This window comes from Theropithecus gelada, chromosome 5, assembly GCF_003255815.1.
Source record: "Theropithecus gelada isolate Dixy chromosome 5, Tgel_1.0, whole genome shotgun sequence".
NCBI classification, from domain to species: domain Eukaryota; kingdom Metazoa; phylum Chordata; class Mammalia; order Primates; family Cercopithecidae; genus Theropithecus; species Theropithecus gelada.
The window spans coordinates 120331957-120355794 of record NC_037672.1 but is presented as its reverse complement, the minus strand read 5'-3'; the positions used below and the strand labels follow the sequence as shown (position 1 = coordinate 120355794).

Here is a 23838-nt window from a genome sequence, read left to right as displayed (position 1 = left end):
AAAAATAACCTGACCAGGTGCAGTGGCTCACGCCTATAATCCCAGTACTTTGGGAGGCTGAGGTGGGTGGATCACCTGAGGCCAGCAGTTCGAGACCAGCCTGGCCAACATGGTGAAATGCTGTCTCTACTAAAAATACAAAAATTAGCTGCGTGTGGTGGTGCACGCTTGTAATCCCAGCTACTCAGGAGGTTGAGGCAGGAGAATTGCTTGAACTCAGGAGGCGGAGGTTGCAGTGAGCTGAGATCGTGCCACTGCACTCCAGCTTAGGTGACAGAGTGAGACTCTGTCTCAAAAACAAACAAACAAACAAAAAAACAAGACAAAACAACAACAACAAAATCCCAAGCCTACTGCTCTAGGCTTAGAGTGGGCTTACACTTACATTTTGTTTTCTAACTTTCAAAGGGCATTGTATTCTTCAAAATATCTCTCAAAAAATTTTTTTGGCCATAGGTAGAGATTAAGAAGACTAAAGCAAAAATGCATCTGTGAATTTTAATAACACATATATGCATATTTGAAAACAAGGCCACATAAGCCTGGCTGGCACATTGGGCCAAATTACTGACTGGCCTTCAAAAATAAAGATTAAAAAAAATTTATCCACATACATTTTTTTATATCCCTGTATAAAACTGATGCCAACACGTTTGGCATTTTAGAAAGACACTCAAAAACAGATTTTTAGAAAGACACTCAAACAGATTCTGGAAAAAGAAATCGCTTCATGGGATGAACAGACTAGGTCACAAATGAAAACGCTAAACATTTGATTTTTAAACCGCACCACAAATTTCCAGATAAAACTGATTGAAACTTATGCTCAGAGATATTGTCACTGTACTTACATGAGTTGAAAACCTGTAAGAACCAAAGCCCCTAAATTCTACTGAATATACTTCAAACATTTTGCCGAGTAAAAATTTTTTTTAACACTCTCAAAAAATTTTAAAAAGAAACAAATTTTCTCTGGAAAGGATTTTCATCATTTTGAATATATATATTTTCTCAGAGTGTATGCAGCCCACTCTTCTCTTGATAATCTTCATAAAAACGTCTCAATGACTCAGGAATTCTAGGTGTCACAGTGCTCAAGGCCTGAGTGAAATGTCTTTTCATGATGAGATTGGCTTGAATGTCTTCTTCCAGAGCCAGAAGAGCTGCCTCTCTGCAGACGGCTACAATCTGAATTTTTAAAAAATAAGTAAACAAAGGAGGTAGAAAACAATCAATACTCTTTTAGAAACATAATATTCCAAATATTCATCTGTGGTAACATCTACAACTAAATGCCCATCGCTAAAATTTATCTGCAAGAATTAGTCCACTCAAGTTTTCAAAAAGATAAAAGGTAATCATATACAGAGCATTCTGTTCTTTCCTTCATCCCAAAGCAATGTATTAAGTACTCAGAACCAGGAGTGCCAAAAGATATCTAAGAAGTGGCATTTTCTTTTAAGGGCATTTGCTCTTAACTGTAAGGGTAGGTAGCTGTGCACGCACATACTTTTAACATGGGATAGCAAAGGATGCATGTGTCTATGTGGTGGGGGGAGGCAGGAGCCAATGGTCAAGGGAGGGCAGAGCGGGGAGATATTCTGATACAGAGTGAGGCCCTGCTCATCAACACACCGTGTCATAGCAGTTTCCACATTCCTTTCAACCTTTGATGTATTACCCACATGTAAAAGCATTTCTTTATGTGTATCTCTTTAATGAGTTCTTAAATCTCAGGAATATCAGATAGGGTTGTCAACATTTACTTTGGAGAGCTGCATTAGAACAGAGAAGTGAATGCTGTTTACTCAGCCAGGAAAGCTGGAAGAATTGAAAAGAATCTGGGGAGGGGGCGGAATGGATGCAGAGGGAGGAGGGAGGAGGCAGTAGGAAAACGGAAGGGGAGGAAGGTTCAAGAATCCTGAAATGTGTTTTTAAGCTTTCTGGACTTCAGACAGCGGAAGCAGGCTGATGCCAGTGTCATTCTAAAGACACATTATGGTAGTGAAAAGAGCTTGGGGGATGAAAAGAGATATTGTGATTTTCAGGGCAACAGGGAAAACAGTGATTGATATTGACTGCGCCCTTATATCGGTAAATGAAAGGGCCAGCTGAAACACATTTGTCCAGCCATTCAGCATATTTTCTCTGTTTGTTCACTCACTGAAAAGAGTTCCTCTGCTTATGCTAGGCTAATGGCTGCCAAAGCAGTTTAGTAGCTTTTTAGGGGATTTAGCAGCATGTTTAGGGAGCTTTCAAAAACATGCATAGATTTAGATGGCTTTGTCAAATTACCACAATGTAACTATTAGTTCTGGGCTTCATTAATGAGCACTGAAGTTAACTATAGTGGTTATGCATGTTAATGTTTTTCTGAAAAAAGAGAGTGGCTATCATCTTGTTGAAGGAAAAAACAAAACTTCAAGGGATTAGTAAAACCACTTTATCACATGTTCTGGTGCAAAAAGAGCTCTTTTGAAAACAAGAATGTGATAATTAATAAGCACAGTAAAAGCCTGTGAAATGCCCAGCATGGTAAACTGGCTATCCGATGGTTCCACTGTGTTCTAAGGGGATCTCTACAAAGGGAGGTGAAGGGACCAAGTGGGAAGAGTCCCCTCCCACACCTCTCTGAGCAGCACTTCTTTCATCCGGACAAGAATTTGAAGCAATGGTTGCAAGGCTACAAAGGCTGAAGAATCACTGGAAGAGGCAAAGAGCACTACATTTCCTGCCAGGTGGCGGAGCTCTCTTTCTGTCTCCTGCATACCTCCCCCAACCTCATAGCTGAGACTCCCTCAGAGAATACAGAGCCTGGCACATAATGGTTGGAAACATTTATTGAGCACCTACTATGTGAGTGCACAAATACTAATTACTGTACTAATTCATTTGCTATATGACTGATGTCTCCCTGTTTTTGCACAGCAGTGGTCTTGCTAATAGGGGTATATGTAAAGTCAGATGGAAACACATCCAATAGAGTGGTCAGATGAGTGTGTGTACCATGGTGGCTGGGGTGGGGCGTGGAAAAAGAAGGGGGTTGAGAAAAGGAGAGCTAACCAAAAGGCTGCCTGGAACCTCTCAAAGTTTCTGGGTTTTGGTTCACATGGCTAGATGGGTGGTTTGCCCAGCTGGCATATCTGAGGAAGGGAACCAATTGTCAGATAGGCTTCCACTCTCAACACAAAGTAATCAAACTGGCAGAAGAAGAAATGATTGTACTCCTGTAATCACTGGAACCTCAGGAAGCCTAACCCAGCGTGGTAAATAAATGTAGGTAGTGGGAAGTGTTATATCATTAGGGCCTAGAAGGCTGTCCTTAGGGTCAGTTCCCCTGGGCAATTCCTCTTAGAAGATCCACTTTCTTTCCTTCACATTTGCTTCTATAGATTTTTCTCTTTTTTGAGACAGAGTCTCGTTCTGTCACCAGGCTGGAGTGCAGTGGTGCAATCTTGGCTCACTGCAACCTCCACCTCCTGGGTTCAAGCGATTCTTCTGCCTCAGCCTCCTGAGTAGCTGGGACTACAGGCACCCCCCCACCACGACTGGGTAAATTTTTGGTATTTTTAGTAGAGACGAGGTTACACCATATTAGCCAGGATGGTCTCGATCTCCTAACCTCGCGATCCGCCCGCCTCAGCCTCCCAAAGTGCTGGGATTACAGGCGTGAGCTACCACGCTCGGCCTGCTTCTATAGATTTTTCTATGAGCTATAAATTGTTGTTTTGTGGTAGCTTACATGGTAGTGACAAAGCAGGTATTAGTGATCAGTTATGGTTAGAGAAGTAGTGAGCACTTGAAGTGTGGATGTTTGTAACTTGGGGCCTCTAGTATATGTCAACATTTGAGAAAAAATTCTCCTACTATATTTAGTACTCCCCTGACTCTTAATAAACCATTCCATCTAGCTTGGAGAACTATGAAACTGTGAGATATAGAAAACTTGGACAGAGTTTTGACCAGATCACTAATGTTTGGATTAGATAGGGATGACCTAGAGAACTTTTGAGAGTTAATGAAAAGAGAAACATGGGTACTCAAGGACCTCATGTGAACGTGTCTTCTTCTGTGTAGAGGAAGGACTGCAGCTGTCTGTATGTCCTAGGGTGGGAGAAACACTGCCTGAATTCAACACTTGCTTCAATACATATTACTCTGTTTATTTTTATTTATTTATAAAGGATGCTCTGAAGAACTAGTCAATAAGGTCATCTTCTTCTGCCACTCTTACTTTCCTATCACATTTACTTAGCAATATACAGCCAGTAACTGAGGGAAATGTAAACAGGACACTACAAATAATTAGCCAGTCATTCTTTCATTAATCAACATCCAGTGAATAGCTACTCTGTGCGATAACTATATGAAGCCAGGTGGAAGATCCAGGCATGTCTAAGACTTAGCACCTGTCTTCCCATGCTCACAAACCAGTAGTGGATGCACATAAGTTAAATGCCGTGTGTGCCATGGTATTAGAAGTACTGTCAGGGAGGCAAATGGAAAGGGCTTTAGTGTGGAGAGAAGGAATAAATTACAGCTTTGGAAACCAAAGTGTGAAGAAGAGAACTGAGATATGCATACAGGTAAGGAAAAGGACTAGCGGTAATAAAACGAGCAGAAAAACAGCAAGGTGGGAAGAAGAAAACACGGATTACATTGAACTAGCCTCAGTAGATGGGAGAAATTTTTTTAAAAAATAATAATTCTACCATCAAATATAACTAAAATTAACAATGATAGTGTTTTCAAAGTCATGTGGGCCACAATGACAGTGAAAGCTAGTCAATGCCAGTCCTCTCTAAAGCTCTGAACCAAATCCACAAGCAGCTGATGCACAAGCAGCTGACAGAGCGCAACTCCTAAAAGTTCCTTTTGTTTTTATTTTTTCCTCATGAAAAGGCTTCTTAGTAGAAATTCCAAAAGCAAAAGCATTGACTGGATTATTGGTTCTTTTCTCCTACCCCAAATAAAATGGTAGATCTGGAAACAGATCAATTCTTAGGATGTCCATGATGGCTGGTTTCTATTTGCTCTGGGAGCCACTTACTGTGGCCTGAGTTCCAAGATATGACATAACACCTCCCAAGAAAAGTGCAGCTCTCCTGTTCTTCTCATGGCCCATGCCAGCATTTCCCTTAAGAAATCAGTGTCTGTTCAGAAGTGTTCCATGGTCAAATAAGTTTTAGGCAACACTATACAGGTTGATTATTCCTTATCTGAAATGCCTGGGACTAGACATGTTACATATTTTGGAATATCTGCATTTTACTTATTGGTTGAACATTTGTAATCTGAAAATTTGAAATCCAAAATGCTCCAATGAGCATTTCTTTTGTGTGTTATTCACAACTTAAAAGTTGTGAATTTTGGAGCATTGTGGATTTCAGATTAGTGACACTTAACCTGTACATATTCTGTTCCCCATGGTGCACAATAGAATTTTAAAGGTTTTACAAAGGCCAGTAATGATGATCAGTTTGATTTTCTTTAAGCCAATGGAATGGTCTGAATGTTTTTCTCCAAAATTTATATGTTGAAACTTAATCTCCAATGCTACTAGTATTAAGAAGCGAGGCCTGTGGGAGGTGATTAGGTTGTGAGGGTTCTGTGCTCATTGACAGAATTAGTACCCTTACAAAAGAAGCCTGATGGAGCTGGTTGGCTCCTTCCACCATGTGAGGACACAGCTAGAAGGTATGTCTATGAGGAATAGGCCCTCACCGGACACCAAATCTGCTGGCACCTTGATCTTGGACTTCCCAGTTTTCAGAAGTGTGAGCAATAAATTTGTATTATTTATAAATTGCCCATTCTAAGTTATTTTGTTATAGCAGCCAGAATGGACAATGACACTCATTGTTTCCCATAGAACTCTTCCCTTCCTATTTCTGGCAGAATATCTGTAAATGGGTTACTGGTGATCTTTGGCACATACTTTGGGAGATACCAAACAACTCACTCAGGGCACATTATGGCTCTTGCTTATTAGCATAGCTTTTTACTTTTGCTCTCCCCTGTTCCAAAATAGGAAAAGGAAGGGGGTGGAGGACAGAAACACAAGGAATAAACATATTCTTTGTGTTTCTGAGAAGATGGGGAGAGGCCCGGGGGACAGAAGGAAGGCCAGTGTGTTTAATGGAGTCAAAGGGCAGCAACAGTGGCAGCAGCCAAGGCACTTGTGCTCTGGATATGTAAATAGTCAAGGTATGTTTGCTGAACTGAATAGTTACTTAACTACAAGTACATTTTCAAAAAGATGTGTGCTATGTGCATCTTTCCCAGATATGGCCAATCTACAGTATTTTTATTACTTATGTTTCATACAATCTAGGTAAGTAGTCCCCAACCTTTTTAGCACCAGGGACTGGTTTCGTGGAAGACAGTTTTTCCATGGACAGGGGGTGGGGGAGTGGGGGTGGTTTCAGAATGAATTTGTTCCACCTCAGATCATCAGGCATTAGATTCTCATAAGGAGTGCACAACCTAGATCCCTCGCATGCACAGTTCACAATAGGGTTCCCACGCCTATGAGGATCTAATGCCGCCACTGATCTGACAGGAGGTGGAGTTCAGATGATAATGCTCGCTTGCCCACTGCTCACCTCCTGCTGCGTGGCCTGGTTCCTAACATGCCATAGACTAGTACTGGTGCATGGCCTGGAGGTGGAAACCCCTGATCTAGATGTTGTCAGGTCTTCTTAAGTTCTTGGAATGAAGAGAAAGTAAATAACTAAAATTGTTTAATACTGTGATATATGTTCATCTCAAGCTATGTTTTCAGTTTGGAGCACTACCCTGCATTTAGTTCTTTCTGTAGAACTAATTTCTAACATTAATTAGAAATTCTAGCAAGAATACAACTATGCTTTTGTTATATTTGAGAGATGCTTTCTTAGGTATCAAAATATATCCCACAGGAACAGGACCTTCTTTGTTGTACTGTCATAGAAAATAAAACTGCATTGGAATTGAGCACGACTTCAGAAAATTTACAAACAGTGTAGTAACATATAGTCATGTGTTGCTCAACAACAGGGATATGTTCTGAGAAGTGCATTGTTAGGTGCTTTCATTGTTGTGTAGATAGTGTCCTTACACAAATCTAGATGGTAATAGCCCATTCCACACTAGGCTATAGAGTCTATCCTATTGCTCCTACACTACACACCTGTACAGCATGTTACTGAATACTGTAGGCGGGCAACTGTAATGCAATGGTAAGTATTTGTGTATCTAAACATAGAAAAGGTACAGCAAAAATATAATATTGTAATCTTATGGGACCACCATCATGTGTTTGGTCCATTGTTGACTGAAATGTCATTATGTGGCGCATGACTGTAGATTGTTTTGGAGGATTAGAATGGAATCTTTGCTAAAATAAAATTATGCAAATGGCGATTTATTGTCTCACTTGATGAAACTAACCTAAGATTATGGGATTTTCCTTTCTGTGTTAAGCTTTGGAAAAGTGAGGTCTTTTCAGATAAATTTGCCAACATCTCTCTCTCTATTTGGGAATGAATACTACAGAAACTAAGGGGAAAAAATCCTTCAATTTAAACTAGGACCTTTCTCATTACTACCTATAAAGTTTATAGGAAAACCTAATGAGATGTGTGTGTGTGTGTGTGTGTGTGTGTGTCTCCACCGAACCCAGGGACCACCACAAGCTCATCACTCTGCTGATATCACATTCAAAATGCAGATGGAGCTGGGTGTAATGGTGTGGGCCTGTAGTCATGCTACTTAGGAGGCTAAGATGGGAGGATCATCTGAATCCGGGAGTTCAAGGCCACGCTGGGCAACACTGCAAGACTCTGTCTCTAAAAATCAAAAAGCAAAAGTAGATAAAGTCTGGAACAGTTTCAGTGATGGGGGAATTCAGCTGAATTTTTCCCATGAGGCCATAAAGAACTCTGCTGAGAAGATGTATAAGTGAATAGACAAGTTTGAATCACAGACTGTCTGGAATGTTAAACTGACTCGTTTAGAAAGAAAACCTCAGTCACTCAAGCTCTTTAACTTCTTTGGCAAAAAGGATTTTGGAAGCTTTCCCCTAATCCCTTCACCATCTTGTCCTCTTCCCCCATAGGCTGCAGACTAGATCACAGAAATGAATTATTAGCCAACTACCAGCAAGATTGCTTTTGCTATTAGGCTGTAAAAACAGAAATGTTTTGGTCGGCTCTGTAAATCTGAGTATTTCATCTTATTCAATTTTGACTAAAAAATTGATACCTGACCAGCCTGGCCAAAATGGTGAAACCCTGTTTCTACTAAAAATACAAAAAATTAGCCAGGCATGGTGGTGCATGCCTGTAATTCCAGCTACTTGGGAGGCTGAGGCAGGAGAATTGCTTGAACCCGGGAGGCAGAGGTTGCAGTGAGCCGAGATCGCACCATTGCACTCTGGCTTGGGCAACAAGAGTGAAGCCCCATCTCAGAAAAAGAAAGAAAAAAAAATTGATACCCTAGCTTTAAAATATATATGCACCTTTTTGCAAAGGTAAAAACACTACCTGCTTGTGGAAATGAGAAAATGAGACAAAAAACTAGCAGAGTGGGCCCAAGATCTCACTGTCAGGGCTGGACGAAGACATGCCTTTGTTTCAGTGGCTATGACACTAATTTATTTGGTGCCAACACGTCACAAATTTTCTTTCCATTTGTTCAACAGTAATAATAGATCTGACGATCAAATATCTGACAAAAACATAAAACAACAAAGGCAGGAGCTCACAATATGAAGGATTTAGGCATATTTGAAATGAATTCCTAAGATGTAGGAAAGGAAAAGATTTTTAACAAAAATGTTAGAAATCCTCATAGACACTGAATAAAATAGTAATTAGTTTCAAATGTGGGGAAAAAAGTTAGTTAGCAATGAAAGCAAAGAGACATATAAGTATAAAGTTTCATGCTATGCTAGCTCTCTGAAAAAGCAGTCCCTTTGTAATAACAATATAGCAATAACTGGATTACGCGAGACAGCTCCACTTGTGAGCAGTGTGGGGAAGCAGCTCCGCGGGATGAGAAGGCTCTTGACCATTGAACCTTGGGAAATCTAATTACCTCACTTTTAAATGCAAAAGGGCAAAAGAGGCAATTGTGCAGAATTCTGAATGCCATGAAGAATAAGAACAATGTCTTACTTCACTGTGGAAAAAAATGAAACCTCTTATACATTGCCTACGGTTCTTTCCCTCAATTCATGAGACAAGAAGAGTTTAAACAGGTGGCTCAGCTTAGCAAAACAGAAACAGGCGTATTGTGAAAATTAAAACCAACATGGTTTCTAAGCAAGCAGTAATAATTTAAAAAAATGACGTGGTAAAGAGTAACAGTCAAGGCAAAGACTGTTTACCAAAAACTAATCAACAGGAAGGAAAAGCTGAAAAACGTTGGGCCCTATTCTGGGTATTCATTCCCGCTGTGCTTAACTCTTCCCGTGTTCTTTTCAGTTTCACAGTAGTACTCAGGGTTTTTCTGGTGCATTGACGGATTAGAAACCCAATTGTAAATTTAAGCAGTTGCTTCCATTTCCAGATAAGACCTGGGTAGTGTCAGCATGTCCTTGCTATTGGCTGCAAACAGTTTACAATAATGACAACAGGCAAACATACACATGAGAGTGGCACGCTGGCGTGGGAAGAAGGGATGCCGCTCTAAGTGCGCCTGTAGAGTAGGGGAACTAAGAACCACTCCCTTCCAATAGGGATGCCGAAATTCTAACTTGACCTTCCCCACTACATTCCTAACTGCCTCTCAGAGATTATCGAGATCCTCAAAGAAAGGTGGAAGGGTAACAAAGGTCCGAAGGTGACTTAAACAGCTACCTAAATTCTGCTTGGATTCTGTCATCCCCTCCCCACACTTCTGGCAGGCACAGGGAGCACTTGGATCTGCGGAGAAAATGAAGCCAGCACTTTAAAATGTGTCAGAAGATGAAAAGTAGTTCCTGATAGCTGAATTCATACACCTAGTTTAACCAGCGTGTGGCAGGGCTGCTTAAAAGTTCATAGGAAAACTACAAGTGCATCCTAGAGACTGTAATTTAAGAGTACACACAAGGTCATGGCCATGCAGCAATTTCTTGCGTGAGTGAGTGAACTGCACAGTTCAGGCTACAGTATCAGAAGGGACCAAGCTGGAGGAGGGAGACACCCTCACGTCCTTATTCTGCAGCTGCAAGCTGATTCCACGCATTGGCAGAGATGCTGTCTCTGGGCTCGGCCACGGCAGCCTGGCTGCTGCCCCCGCTGTTTTGCATGAAGCAAGCACGCCTTCCACTGAGGCTGAAATGTATTTCTCAGCTTCTTTGTATTTCAAGGGTACTAAATAGCTTTAAAGAATTTACCAAAAGAAATGGGCTGCAGTGCTTTAAAAAGTCTTAGGTATTTTCAAGAAAGTGGTTTTGTTAAAAGCATCTTCTGTCTGGAACACCTGTGACCTGTTGAGCTTAATTGGGCTGCAGCTGGCGATGATTGTGGAGCAGCCGCTGGAGGGCCCAGGCGCTGACATTGTGTTCCCTCTGCTCACCCGCCCCCTCGCTTTTCTTTTCACTTTCACGGCCTTGCGACCTCCTTCCTCTGTGTGTCTGAGGGATTAGGAACCCAGTAGAGAGTGATGTCCTGCTGTTTGCGAACACATGCGTTGGAGGTGCTTCAAGGAGGAGGCTACCTGGGAGATTATGTGCTCATGTGGATGCAGCGGGGAGGGCCCTTTACCCAGGCCCATTGAGACCTGATGAAAGGTGCTTGAATGGCCAGGCATGAAAGATGTGACTGAAGGGAGCACAGCAGGCTCCTGGCTGCAGAGCGGCAGATGGAAGTCAGACTATCACAGGCACAAACAGCAAGGGGTGCCCCAAACTGCCAAGAAAGCAGCTCAGGGAGTAAAATGGCGTTGGAGAAGGGAATTCAGAGGTAAAGCATGCAGCGCTTATTTTTAAAGTGCCACTTCGCTGAAAACCATTTAAGCGGTGAGTAGAGAAGTGAGTATTTCGGAGGACAGATTTCAGATTTAAGGAATTACCTAACTTTTGCTCTTGGGCTAAATTCGCTTGAATAGTCTGCAAAATAGGCTTCATGATAATAAATCCATCTGGAATTATGTTAAAGTCATACAATCTAGGATGCCATACATAAGAAAATAAAAATTACTGTAAAAACACTCAAAGCTTAATGACATTAGAGAAGGGAAACACACTTGGTTGCTTAATTTTGCTGATTCAAAGTTGGTTTGGTTTCTTTGTTTTTGTTAAAGACAGGGTCGCTCTCTGTCACCTAGGCTGGAATGCAGTAGTTTGAACATGGGTCACTGCAGTCTCGACTTCCTGGGCTCAAGTGATCCTCCAGCCTCAGCTTTCCAAGTAGCTAAGACTACAGGTGTGTGCCACCACGCCTGGCTTTTTTATGTTCTATAGAGATGAAGTCTTACCATGTTGTCCAGGCTGGTCTCTAACTCCTGGCCTCAAGTGGTCCTCTCCAGCTGGCCTGCCAAGTGTTGTGACTATAGGTGTGAACCACCATGCCTGGTCTTAACGTTATCTTGAGGTCTTTGAAATATATAGCTAAAGTATATATTCAGTGCATAACTTTTTATTATAAACTTGCACGGCGAAGCCTAGTTTTTGCTTTTTAAAATTTTATTTACGTATTTGTTTTAGGAGACGGGGTCTTGCAATGTTGCCCAGGCTGGCCTTGAACTCCTGGGCTCGAGCAGTCCTCTTGCTTCAGCCTTCCAAATAGTTTTTATTTTTTAAACACTTATAAAATTGATTATTCCACAGAGCTTTGGGGCAGAAAAGATCTTGAGCTTTTATTTCATTGTTCTAGCATTCGCATCTGTGGGGATTTTAAATGTTTCTAACTTTAATTGAATAATAATAAGATAAAAAGGAGTGTTTTTAGTTTTAAAAATAACATACCAATTGCTATGGGAATGGAGAGAACAGGAACCACTGTGGTAGGAAAGGAGAGGGATAACAGCAAACAGATGTTGGGAGCCCCTTATTCTTTCATTTATTCAAGAAAGCTTTATTGATTACCTACAAGGAAGCAAGCAATGGGTAATACAACAGTAAAAAAACAGTCTTGCTCTCATGGAACAAGGTGGGCAAAAGCACTGGTTCATCTACCTAATCTTCAAAGTTCAGTGCAAATGTTTCCACTGGGATGGCATTCCTAGAGGTGACCTCACTACCTCCCCATGCCTGCTTGGTTTAGGATCGGTTTTGTAGTCCCATAGGTGCCTGTACTTTCCTACCGTATCGCAATTGTCAAGATATAGAGATATTTGTGTCAAATGTCTATCTCCCTTCCTAGCACAGAAATTCCATCAAGGCCCTGCAGCCTTGGTCCTGCTCTGCTTCCCAGACATACCAGGTTAGCACATGGCTTGACCTGCCAATCAAGTCCAAAAAAAGGTCTCCTGCTAAGGTCATCTTTGAACAAAGATATAAACTAGTTTTTGCCTTAGAAAAAACATACACACATACACAGAGGCAGCTCCTGCTGGCATAACTATAGTCAAGGTAATTGTCTACTATGGACTAAAAAGGCAAAAAAGTATCAGGCACAATGAGTCATCCTATGCTGAGGTTTGCATTTGTGGGCCCTTGTGGGGCTGATGACCAAGCTATAGCCAGAAAGCTGACAGCTCTGGAAGAGGAACCACACTTTGGGTAAAAGCACTCATGTAATGGGAGAGCTTGAGGTTGGCCCTGGGCAAAGAGGAGAGGAGGACAATGGATGTCCTTGGGAGAGAAAGCAAGCAAAGTTCCTGAAAAACTTCAGGACTCCTCCCCAAGTCTAGAGTGTCTCAACCTCCCTGCCAGTGCTCTGGGAGCTTGGGAGGAAGCGGCTCGGGGGAAGGTGTGGGCAAGTGTGTTAAACTGGTTTTAATATTCCCCATGTTTCCTCATCTGTCAGACTTCTTTACTGCCAGCCCTCACATCTTGCCCTACTGATACACACACATAAAGCTGCCTCCTGTGAAACTCTGTAGTTTCACCTGGGTAGTCTAGTTTGGAACTCTAGTCTCTCTGAGCATTTGTGTGGCATATTTGGTGGGGGTGGGTTGTTAGAGTCTTCTCTTTATACCCAGTCTTAATCTGTAATGCGTGTCTTTCACTACTTTCCCATTCTCCAATCTGGTGTAGGCTGGCCTGAGCTAATCAGCAGATTTGCTTGGCATCTCTAAATGATTTTACATTTAAAGCAGATGGCATGGTGTTAATGGCTATCTGTGTTATATAGGGGGGAAAATGATTTGACAGTCTATAGCTAGGTAAGGGACAGGTGAAGATAGGTCCTCGTGAATAACCAATAAGTATACCATTAACACATAATAGAGAGTGAGAAGAAAATACGATTATTTATATTACACTTATTTTATGCATGTCATACTAATTGACAGTGGTATTTTTTTTTTCTGGAAGCAAGCTCTTTTTTCCCCATCTAGCATATAAACAAATATGGATGTAAATTAGGTGAAATCACATTATCCCCATTACATAAGATATTCTGAAAATATCCAGTACATACTCACGTATCTTCTTTATTTTTATATTTTTAAGGTGGTCTCTGCTTCCTCTGACTTATAATACTTATGTTATTTATAAGTCATTTATTTAGAAACTCACATTGTATTACTTTATTTTAATTTCAAATAATAAAGCAATCTTGTCTTTGTTACATGAACTAGATACTATTTCAATTGGTATTTCACTAATTTTGTATGTTTGTTGGCCATATAGTAAAGATTCTTAACTGAGAGTCTATGGATATCTAGATGGGTCTAAGAATACATTGAAACTTATGAAAACATATACCCATATATACATATTATATATTTTTCTATAGAGAGAAGGTTCAAAACTTTCATTATAGTCTAAAAAGGATCCAAAACCAAAAAGGGGTTAGGAACTACTGCTCTATAGTAACTACATTTCAAATCTTCTTAAATCCTCTGAATGCTTCATAATAATACCTGCTTTCCCCTTTCCAGATCAATAAGGCCAGAATACAGTTTGGTTGGAATTATCATAGTTGGGGAGTACAGAAAATACAAAATGGAGCTGATCATGCTAGAGGTGAGTGGGTTTTATTTTCTTAGATCCTCTCTTGTACCCTAGAACATTTCAACAGCTGCCCCTAAGTATAACTAAATGCTTGTTTAGATCTTTATCGACATGAAGAGAAATCTAAAGACCTGTGTCTTATTTTCATCTACTTAAAAAAAAAAAAAGATAGGCTAATACAACTGCAAATTTAAGTGCACTAGTTAAGGAATGCAAAATCCGAGTTCCCAAGATAAGATTAGACTTTACAAGTGGCAGGTATTAACTACATGTAATTTCATTTAACCCGTGAGTGAATTTAAATGCATACAGGTTTTGATGTTTGATAACAACACTATATGCTGGGTATTTAGAAACTGAAGGAGTTGTTTCCTTATCTGCAAAATTATATAGGCTGTTGTCTTATAAGGAGTGAGGTACACACGTTCTGAACTCTATTTCCTGTAGGTCCACTAAAAAGGAAACAAAGAAAGGGCAATCTCTGATTTTACTGATCTGAAAGCCAATAGTGAGATCCAGCTGTTGCATTTTAATAACAACAAAAAATTATATATATGATGTAACTGAAAGAAATAATACTTTGTGTGAAAGCCACATAGGCCAAATTTTCATTATAGTTATTCTTTGTTCAGGCCAAGGTGGAGAATAAAGATGATTCAGGTTTTGAAAACCTTAACCAAAATACCCACACATTTTTTTTCCTCTTCTGATCATTGTCTATTATTTAAAGTACTATCAAACTTAAACATTCTTTCTTAACTATTATTACTTAAACTCCTTTGCAAGAATGCTAATAAGAGAATAAGGTTTGTGTTGAGTTCAGCAATGAGAAAAGCCAGACAGTCTCCTAAGGAAAGATTTAAAACTGTATGCTTGTTAAGCCTACACTAAAAATTATGAGAAAGGCTGTAATAAATAGCAGGCCTACAGGTATGCAAATAGTTGTAGAAAAAGAAGGGTGGATGAACCTTGTTGATCATGAATAAATTGTGTTTTAAAATTTCATTTAAAAGCTGTAATTAAATGATCACTTGATAAGGTTGTTTTGTATTGGAAACACAGCAGTTGGTTTTCTTGAAGAACTTGATTATTAATCTAGTTTTTAAAATCTGATGACCTAAAGTTGAGTAAATTTGAGTATGTACATTTAGTAAATTTTAGGATTGTACTCATATACTTTATATCACCATTTTAACTAAGTGAACTTTCTTCAGATTTCCAACCGTCAAACAAACAAACAAACAAACGAAAAAAGTATTGTTGGAAAGAGACCAGAAGACATTTGTAACTGAGCAGAAATTTTTCGGAGATGTGAGTCAACTGGACACAAGGGGATTATGATACAATGGAAACGATTTTGCAACCTTAGTCAATGTACTATCTATTATGAATGATAATACATACACATAAAAGCACCCTATAATGTTCTAAAGAGGCGATAACTGAAACAAGTGCCAAGAATTTCCTCTTTAGGCTGTACTTTTTCATTTGGAGATCTAATTACTAAACTTTAGACAAGCTACACCTCGGTAACAAGCATCTCCATTTTAGCATGCTGGCATCTAACTGGAAATAAAACCAGACCAGCTTTGACACAGTGTATTCAAGATATCTTTTGTACACATTTTAAGTTACACTGAAGAATGTGAGAGCCAGTAGAAATTCTTAATTACTTCACAAGTCTGTCCTACTTCCCACCAACTCTATTCTCTTTGAAATAAATATATGTGTATCTATATGCATGCGTGCACATAGACACAGACACACACACACATATTTGCAGATGCATATAAATTCATAAGATGTGGTGTAAGTGTAAGCATTATACTGAAATGTGATGTACATGTTGCCATCAGTAGTTCCAAGGCCTAGCACTTGTGAATCTTTCAAAATTAACTGGGCTGTTATGATCCTATCACGCTGGCAGCAACCCGGCATAGCTGTGCCTTTAACAAAAGAATTCTGTAATAAAACGAGATTTTACATGCTGAAACGAAATATTTTAAAACATCTTTCTGCTGATTGCTCATTTTAATAATATTTGTGGAATTAACCCCCACACACATCAACAAATGTTCCCATGGAAGATTACATTAAGTTTCGGGTTAACTTCAGAATTATTGATATTTTTATACCAATCTTTTAATGAACACTCTTGATTTGTTTTCTTTAAGAAAAATCCCAAGTCCTGAAAAGACTTTAAGGCTATGTACCTTTACATGCTGAAATAAACATGACTGGGGTAACTTTAAGCAAAGGGGACTCATGAGTAGTTTCATACTGTATCTGTGAATGTCTCTGAGCAAGGTAGACTAAATTCTGCCTCAGCTACTCCTATTTCTCCAAATATGTGCAATCAGTTGTGACATCTGCTGTATATTAGGGCTGAACTGCTAGGGATGGAAAGCCAATTTGAATCCAAAAGGAGGAATTTATTGTAATGATATTAATGGGTCGAACTGAAGTTAAAGAAAGCAGTATGGCTGGGCCTCAGCGGACCAGCTAGAAGCAGGGCCTGGGATGCCATCGGGATTTCGTCTCCATAGTTTTTGTCTCTGCTTCTCTCTGTACTTTGGCTTCACATGACCTGGCACAGTAGCTGTGTTTTACATCTCACAGCTTCACCCACCAGAAAGCCCTCATTTTCTCAATTCCAGTAATCAAAACCCCACAGAAAGTCTCTGATTGGCTCAGTCTAGTTGTCACTATGATGAGGACAAATTGAATTAGGTCACTTCCTATGCACCAAATCAAGTGTGTGTGTATGTGTATGTGTGTGTATGTGTATGTGTGTGTTTTCACACTATGACAACACAGCGACTCTAGTGTTTTAGGGGGAGGAAGTGAAGATCCTTAGGAGGGCTAGATAGGTAATCTGAGTCAGGCCTATTGTTGGTTGGTGGAGGAAATGAGAGAGAGGATGTAAAAACTGCCCTCTGTCATTTTCTATGTATATGTAAATCTGTGGTGCTTATATACTGCTTCTTCTCTTTCTGTCTTGGCAACACAATGCCTCAAAATGTACTATTGCAAAGGTGCCATTTTGGAATTCCTGCTCAGTGGTGCATGCTTCTAAAAAACGGTGTTCAGCGTGCTGCAATGGGGCTGTTTGTTTCTAGTTGCCATTTTCTTTCTTTTTCTTTTTTTTTGTTGAGATGGAGTCTCACTCTGTCCCCCAGGCTGGAGTGCAGTGGCACAATCTCAGCTCACTGCAAGCTCCGCTTCCGGAGTTCACGCCATTCTGCTGCCTCAGCCTCCCAAGTAGCGGGACTACAGGCACCCGCCACCATGCCAGGCTACTTTTTTGTATTTTTAGTAGAGATGGGGTTTCACCGTGTTAGCCAGGATGGTCTCAATCTCCTGACCTCGTGATCTGCCCGCCTTGGCCTCCCAAAGCGCTGGGATTACAGGCGTGAGCCACCGTGCCCGGCCTCTAGTTGTCATTTTCTTAGACCATGCTGTTCGTTAGTAGTCTAGGTAACATTTTGGGCTATATGACTGATTTCCAGGCCACAGATATCATCTAAAATAGGATAAAGTTGAAAAGCCTCAAGGGCCACTAATCAACTTCTTTGAAAATGATTATGAAATTTGTAGGAACAATTCAACTATTATTTTTGAATGATGATTCCAGTATGGATTATGGTCAAAGTTAGAAAATGCTATCTTTGTGTTAAATCTATTCACTTCTGTGGCAAAGAATGAAGTCTAAATGAAAATCAGAAGAAAAAGCAAACAAAAACAACTTTTTTGTGGGTGCGGGAGGGGTCATGAATGGCTAATAGTTTACAAAACTCCTGGAGCTGTTCAGTGTGGAAATATTATTTGAAAATAATTCTCTACAGTCAATTAAAATTGTGCATATAACTGGAAATGTGTGTTGACAGGGCTTAAGGAGGGGAGGAATGAGGTATACAGCATTTCAAGCCTAGAGAACTTTAACTTCATGCTACAATTCTGAGTAGCTAAAAAATGATTTGAAGTATCTTTCACAACAGCTCCACCCCACTTTGTAAACTTGCCCAATTCTTTCTCCTTAGAAAATAGGAGAAAGGGGTGACAGAGGAGATTGTGAACATTTAGGGAAAAGATAATGCTATTTGTTTTCTTCTTGCTTAATATTTTTTAACGATAGAAAATTCAAACACATACAACAGTACAGAGAACAGTATACAGTGAAATCACTCGCCTGCTACCCAGCTTTAACAATGACCAACTCATGGCCAGTCGTGTTTCATCTACACTGTAATCCTATCTCCCACACTGCACTGATTTTTTTGAAGCAAACCTCAGAATCACAATATTTAACCCATAAATATTTCAGTGTATATCTCTCTAAAGATATAGTGTAACTATTTTATGCCACATTAAAATTAGCAACGTTTCCTTAATATTATCAATTTAGTTAGTGTTAAAATTTACCAGTCAGTATATTTCACAGATGGCTGGTTTCAATTGGGATCAAAATAGGTGTGACACATTACATTTAGTTACTATATCTCGTATCTAAGGGATTTATCTTTCTCCTTTCCCTTAAAATTTATGTTGAAGAAACAGAATTATATATCCTATCCAGTCTCCCATATTCCTTATTTTGCTTCCTGCATCCCTCTGGTGTTATTTAACATCTCCTACCTCCTGTATTTCTTATTAACTTGTAATAAGATCCAGAGGCTTGAGGAGTTTCAGGTTTGATTTTTTTTTTTGAACAAATAATTCATAGGTATTGCTGAGATGCACATAATGTATGGCTACTCTTTTCATGTGTTAGTAGACACTTATGATTGTCTGGGTCTCTTCATTCATGAAGGGCTGCAAAATGATGCTATCCTATTTCTGTTATTCCTTCTTCATTTATTAGCTGGGATATATTGATAAAGGGACGCTTTCCCACCTCTTCCGCCACCTTCCCGAAAAATGTTAGCATCGTGTTTACGCTTTTCTCTGCTTTACCTTTTTTTGTTTTGTTTTGCTTTTGAGATAAGATCGTGCTCAGCTGGTGAGATGGTGTGATCCTGGCTCATTGAAGCCTTGACTTCCTGGGCTCAAGCCATCCTCCCACTTCAGCCTTCAGAATAGCTGGGATTATAGGCATGCATTACCATGCCTGGCTAATTTTGTATTTTTGGTAGAGACAGGGTTTCGCCATGCTGGTAGGTTTTCACCATGTTTGGTAGAGTGCAGAAGGCTTTGAGTCCTAGAACTTTCTGCTTCTCAACTTTCTCAGACTCCTGGGTTGAAATGATCTGCCCAACTTGGCCTCCCAAAGAGTTGGGATTATAGGCATGAGCCACGGCATCTGGTTCTGCTTTGTCTTTTTCACTTAATTTATCCTAGAAACAACTTCATAGCTATATAGAGAGCTATTTCTCATTCCTTTTATAGGAGCAAAGTTTATTTAACCCATAGTTTATTTGAGCTGTTTTCAGTCTTTTGTTCCCTTTTCATTTTAAGATTTATTTATGTCAGTCAAAGTCTCACAACAGGCAAGTAGGACAAAATTCAAATTCCAGTAAAGAGGAAAGAACCTGGTAAAATCTTGCCTTTTCTGGCTTCTTTACCTGCTTCTGTTCTTCCCATTTTTCACCTTGCCCCAACCAGCCTTCCAAGGCTTATGCCTCTGCCAGCTCTAGTCACAGCTCTACCTTTCCATATCTCCAAGTGGCTTCATGCTATCGAAATGACCTGCCTTTTCTCCTAAGCTTGGCTACTGGAGCTGACTCACACTCAGTCTTCTGGTTATCACCATTGCTACTAATGCTCTGTTGTAATGGTAAAGGCGGTAGCAGTGCTAATGGGGCTGGTCATAGGACTAAGATCAGCTCAGATACAGCTTCTAAACTGTGAGAAGCAGCAATCACGGGCTTGAGGAAGTGAGATAGTAGGAAAATTAGGATAATTATATTTATACAGGTGCTGCAAACCAGTATGGTTCTCTTATATCAACTTTTCATGTACATGATAATGTGCTAGGACTAGCTTCTAATTCTCCTAAGATCACATACTTATATGCCATAGACATATGATGTATTATCCTTGGCCCCTGGTTTTTAGTCTTTACCTATAATCTCTCAAAGAATGAATTTACTCTCATGTCTTTTAAGTATCACTCCTATGCAAATAACTGTGAAATGTTCATCTTTAGCTCAGGTATCTCTCTGGGTACTTACAACCCACAGTGTTCAACATTAGATGTGTCATCTTGAGTTGAAAACTGCCTGCCCTAAGAACTCAGTTTCAGTGATACACTATACTCCCAGGCATGTTGGCTTCAACACACTGGTAATATGCCCCTTTTTCTTTGCTTCATACCATTTAATCTGACCAAGTCTCCTGGACTTGATGGTGAGTTACCTGGGATCATGTGAATACTAAGAAATTACAATCCTGTCTAGATGGGGTTAGCTAATGGATAAATATAGGTTTGGACGGGATTCTTTGATGGTTGTACTTTGTCCTTGGCCTCATCCTAAGGATAAACACATTAGATAAAAACTTAATGGTGAGCCTGTTCATGTGCCCAGCACATTACTTCTATAGCTGGCATCTGAAAACTATATTCAGTGAGTTCTCACTCATTGAGCCACACTAGGGCTATTTATAACCAAATAAATCTTACAGAGTCTATGTCGCTCCCCTGCCACCCTCATCAGAGCTGGTGCTTGCACTTGCTTTAGGGAGACCAGAGGACAGGTCAGTTCAGTTCAGCTCCATGCAACATCACTCCCCTCTGAAGCTAAGAGCAGAGCCCAAGCCAGTGCACATCCTGCAGACCTGTCCACAACCTGTGGCATCAGAGAACTTCTCCAGCTGGCTGATAAGAGACATGCGTGACCAATTCTCTTCAGAAGGAAGAACCAAAGTTATAGGTGAATAATCATAGCCCAAATGGAGTGATAAGGGGAGAGTGCTAGAGCCTATCACAGAGTTCACTGGAAGAACCTATGATACACACACAAAATTAAGTGTGCTTTATTTTACAAGAAGCTGGCAGACGTCAAACCCCGAGAAGCTTAGTAATCTTCGGAAAGGGTAGATGGGAGTACTCTTAGCATCTCTAGGTCTTGTGGCAGACTGCTGGCATCTAAACTCAGGCAGAGTGTCTCTGCCCTTATGAGCACAAGTACAGTAGTGGATTGTGATCTGGGGACTTCTTGAGGGCACTGCCTTGTTTGCACAGTGTCCATTCCTTCTTGCCCTAGGCCTGAGCTGTAGTAGCGGCTGCCATATTCATGCACATAGGTTGTGGGACTTTGTTGTGCTCAGGATCCTTTAACCCTTGTATCTTCACATCACTGAATCCCTTACAGACATTCCCCAGCACCAGCCTGGATTGTGGCAGTCCCCACAGGGTGGCTATACCTAGAGAAGCAGCAGTATTTACAGTAGTCTGGCCGTAAGGGACTGCCACTCCTAGGGGAAGGGAAAGGGTACCATATCAAGGGAGCACCCTGTGGGACAAAATAAAGTAGAATGCAGTCTTTGAGTCCTAGAACTTTCTGCTTGTGGGAAGTTTCTTTCAGCAGAGGCACAGATGCAGTGCTGGGCTAAGTGGGGGAAAAAACTGTCGTTCTACCCCAGCAGCTGGGCAGCCCCAGTGCTCGTGAAGGGACCTGGAGAAGGGGACTTCTTCTACCCTTTGCCTGTCACTACAGATGTGGCTGGGACTCCTCCATGGGAGCTTGGCTTAGGTGCACCTATGGATGGCCTTTCTGAAGCACTTTGGGGTAGGGTCACAATCCCTCTCTAAATTAATGTCAGCATTTCTGCAGATCCACAGAAGTGCCTTGTCTGATCTGAATATCCAGAACATTGGGACAGGAGTGTGACAGGGAGGTAGACTGCTTTTGTGCTGGTCTGGAAGAGGAGCTGAGGTGGCTCCCTCCCTTTCTCCTGCAAAGACCTCAGTGCCTTTCAAGGAGAGCTCCCCGCATTGCTTCTGTCAAGGCTGGGACTTCTGTCCACCACTGGGGTATCGCATATATCCATCTGCTTAAGCTGCAGCTGGTTTTTACCTGTGGTACCTCCTACTGGCCCGAAAGCTGAACTGTTCAACTCAGTGAAAAATATTATGGGAAAAAAATTGAAAAGTACATACCACTGGAGAATGAGGTAAGCTTCATGGGACCTCTGCCATTCCAGCCCCACAAGACAGTGAACCTGTTCACACACCTAGCACACTGCTACTACAACCAGCATATGAGAAAACCACTGCACAAAGATGTTTTATAACCAAGGAACTTGTAAAGTCTTTGCCACTGAAAGCACTCAGAGCCTAAGCTAGGTAACTATACTGCACACATTAAAGTCACATCCTCAAGGGGAATTTTTTTAATCCAGTAGAATAAAAAATAAATTCAAAAATAGTAAGAAAAAGTAGTCTACCCAAATGATAAGGAACCAGAAAAATAATTATGCAATATAAAAAGCACAGTTCTACAACACCCTCCAAAGATCTCACTAACCTCCCAGCAATGGATCCAAACCAAAACAAAATCTTTGAAATGCCAGATAAAAAAATTCAAAATGCTGACTATTAAGTTGCTCAATGAGATCCAGGAGAAAGTTGAAAACCAACATAAAGAAATCACAATAACAACTTAGAATATGAATGGAAAGTTTTCTAAGGAGACATATTTTGAAGAAAAACCATAACTTCTAAAAATGAAAGACATATTTTGAGAATTACAAAATGCAATGCAAAGTTTTGAAAATAACTAGACCAAGGAGAAGAAAGAATGTCAGAGCCTGAAGACACTTTTGAAGCAACTAAATCAGAAAAAAATAATGAAACACGAGTTAAAAGGAATGAACAAAGTCTCCAAGAAATATGAGATTATATAAAACATTCAAACCTAAGAATCATAAGTGTTCCTGAGAGAGAAGAAAAAGCAAATCATTCAGAAAACCTATCTGAGGGAATAATTGAGGGAAGCTTCCCTGGTCTTGCTAGAGACTTAGACATCCAAATACCAGATGCTCAAAGAATTCCTAGGAGTTTCACTGCAAAAAGGACATCAGCAAGGCATATATTCATCAGGCTATCTAATGTCAATGTGAATGAAGTAATTCTAAGAGCAGTGAGACAAAAGCATCAGATAACTTGAAAGGAAAAATAAAGGAAAACCTATTAGACTAACAGGAGATTTCTCAGCAGAAACCTTATAAACCAGAAAAGATTGGTGTCCTATCTTTAATCTCCTCAAAAACAGAATAACTGTCAGCCCATCACTGCAGACACAGCTGGGGCTTCTCCCATGGGGAGCCAAGAATTTTGTATCCTGCAAAACTAATTTTCATAAATGAGAGAGAAACTTTCCCAGACAAGCAAATGCTGAGGGAATTTGTCACTACTTGACCAGCCCTACAAGAGATGCTAAAAGGAGTTCTAAATTTCAAAATGAAAGGTCAATATGCACCAGTATAAAAACATTTGAAAGCATAAAACTCAGAACTTATAAAACAGTAACATAATGAAGAAAACAAAACAACTAGGTAACAATCAAAATGATCAATAGAACTGTACCTCACATATCAATATTAATGTTGAATATGAGTCTAAATAGTGGGTCTAAATGCCCCACTTAAAAGATACTGACTGGCAGAATGGATAAAGAAACACAAGCCAAATATCTCCTGTCTTCAAGGGACCCACTGAAGTCGTAAAGATTCTTATAGACTCAAGGTAAGGGGATGAAAAAAAATATTCCATGCAAATGAAACCAAAAGCAAGCAGTAATAGCCATTCT

General features: G+C 40.2%; 1 protein-coding gene across 2 annotated transcripts in view; it reads right to left on the bottom strand.

Moving 5' to 3' along the window:
- Window positions 1-796: 796 nt before the first annotated feature.
- SPATA5 (spermatogenesis associated 5) overlaps window positions 797-23838 on the bottom strand; it is a 361904-nt gene continuing 338862 nt past the window's right edge. For both annotated transcript variants that reach the window (XM_025385400.1, XM_025385401.1), the window contains exon 16: window positions 797-1188. In XM_025385400.1, the coding sequence (XP_025241185.1) occupies window positions 1012-1188 (177 nt within the window). In that variant the 3' untranslated portion in view covers window positions 797-1011. The remainder of the gene's footprint in view (window positions 1189-23838) is intronic.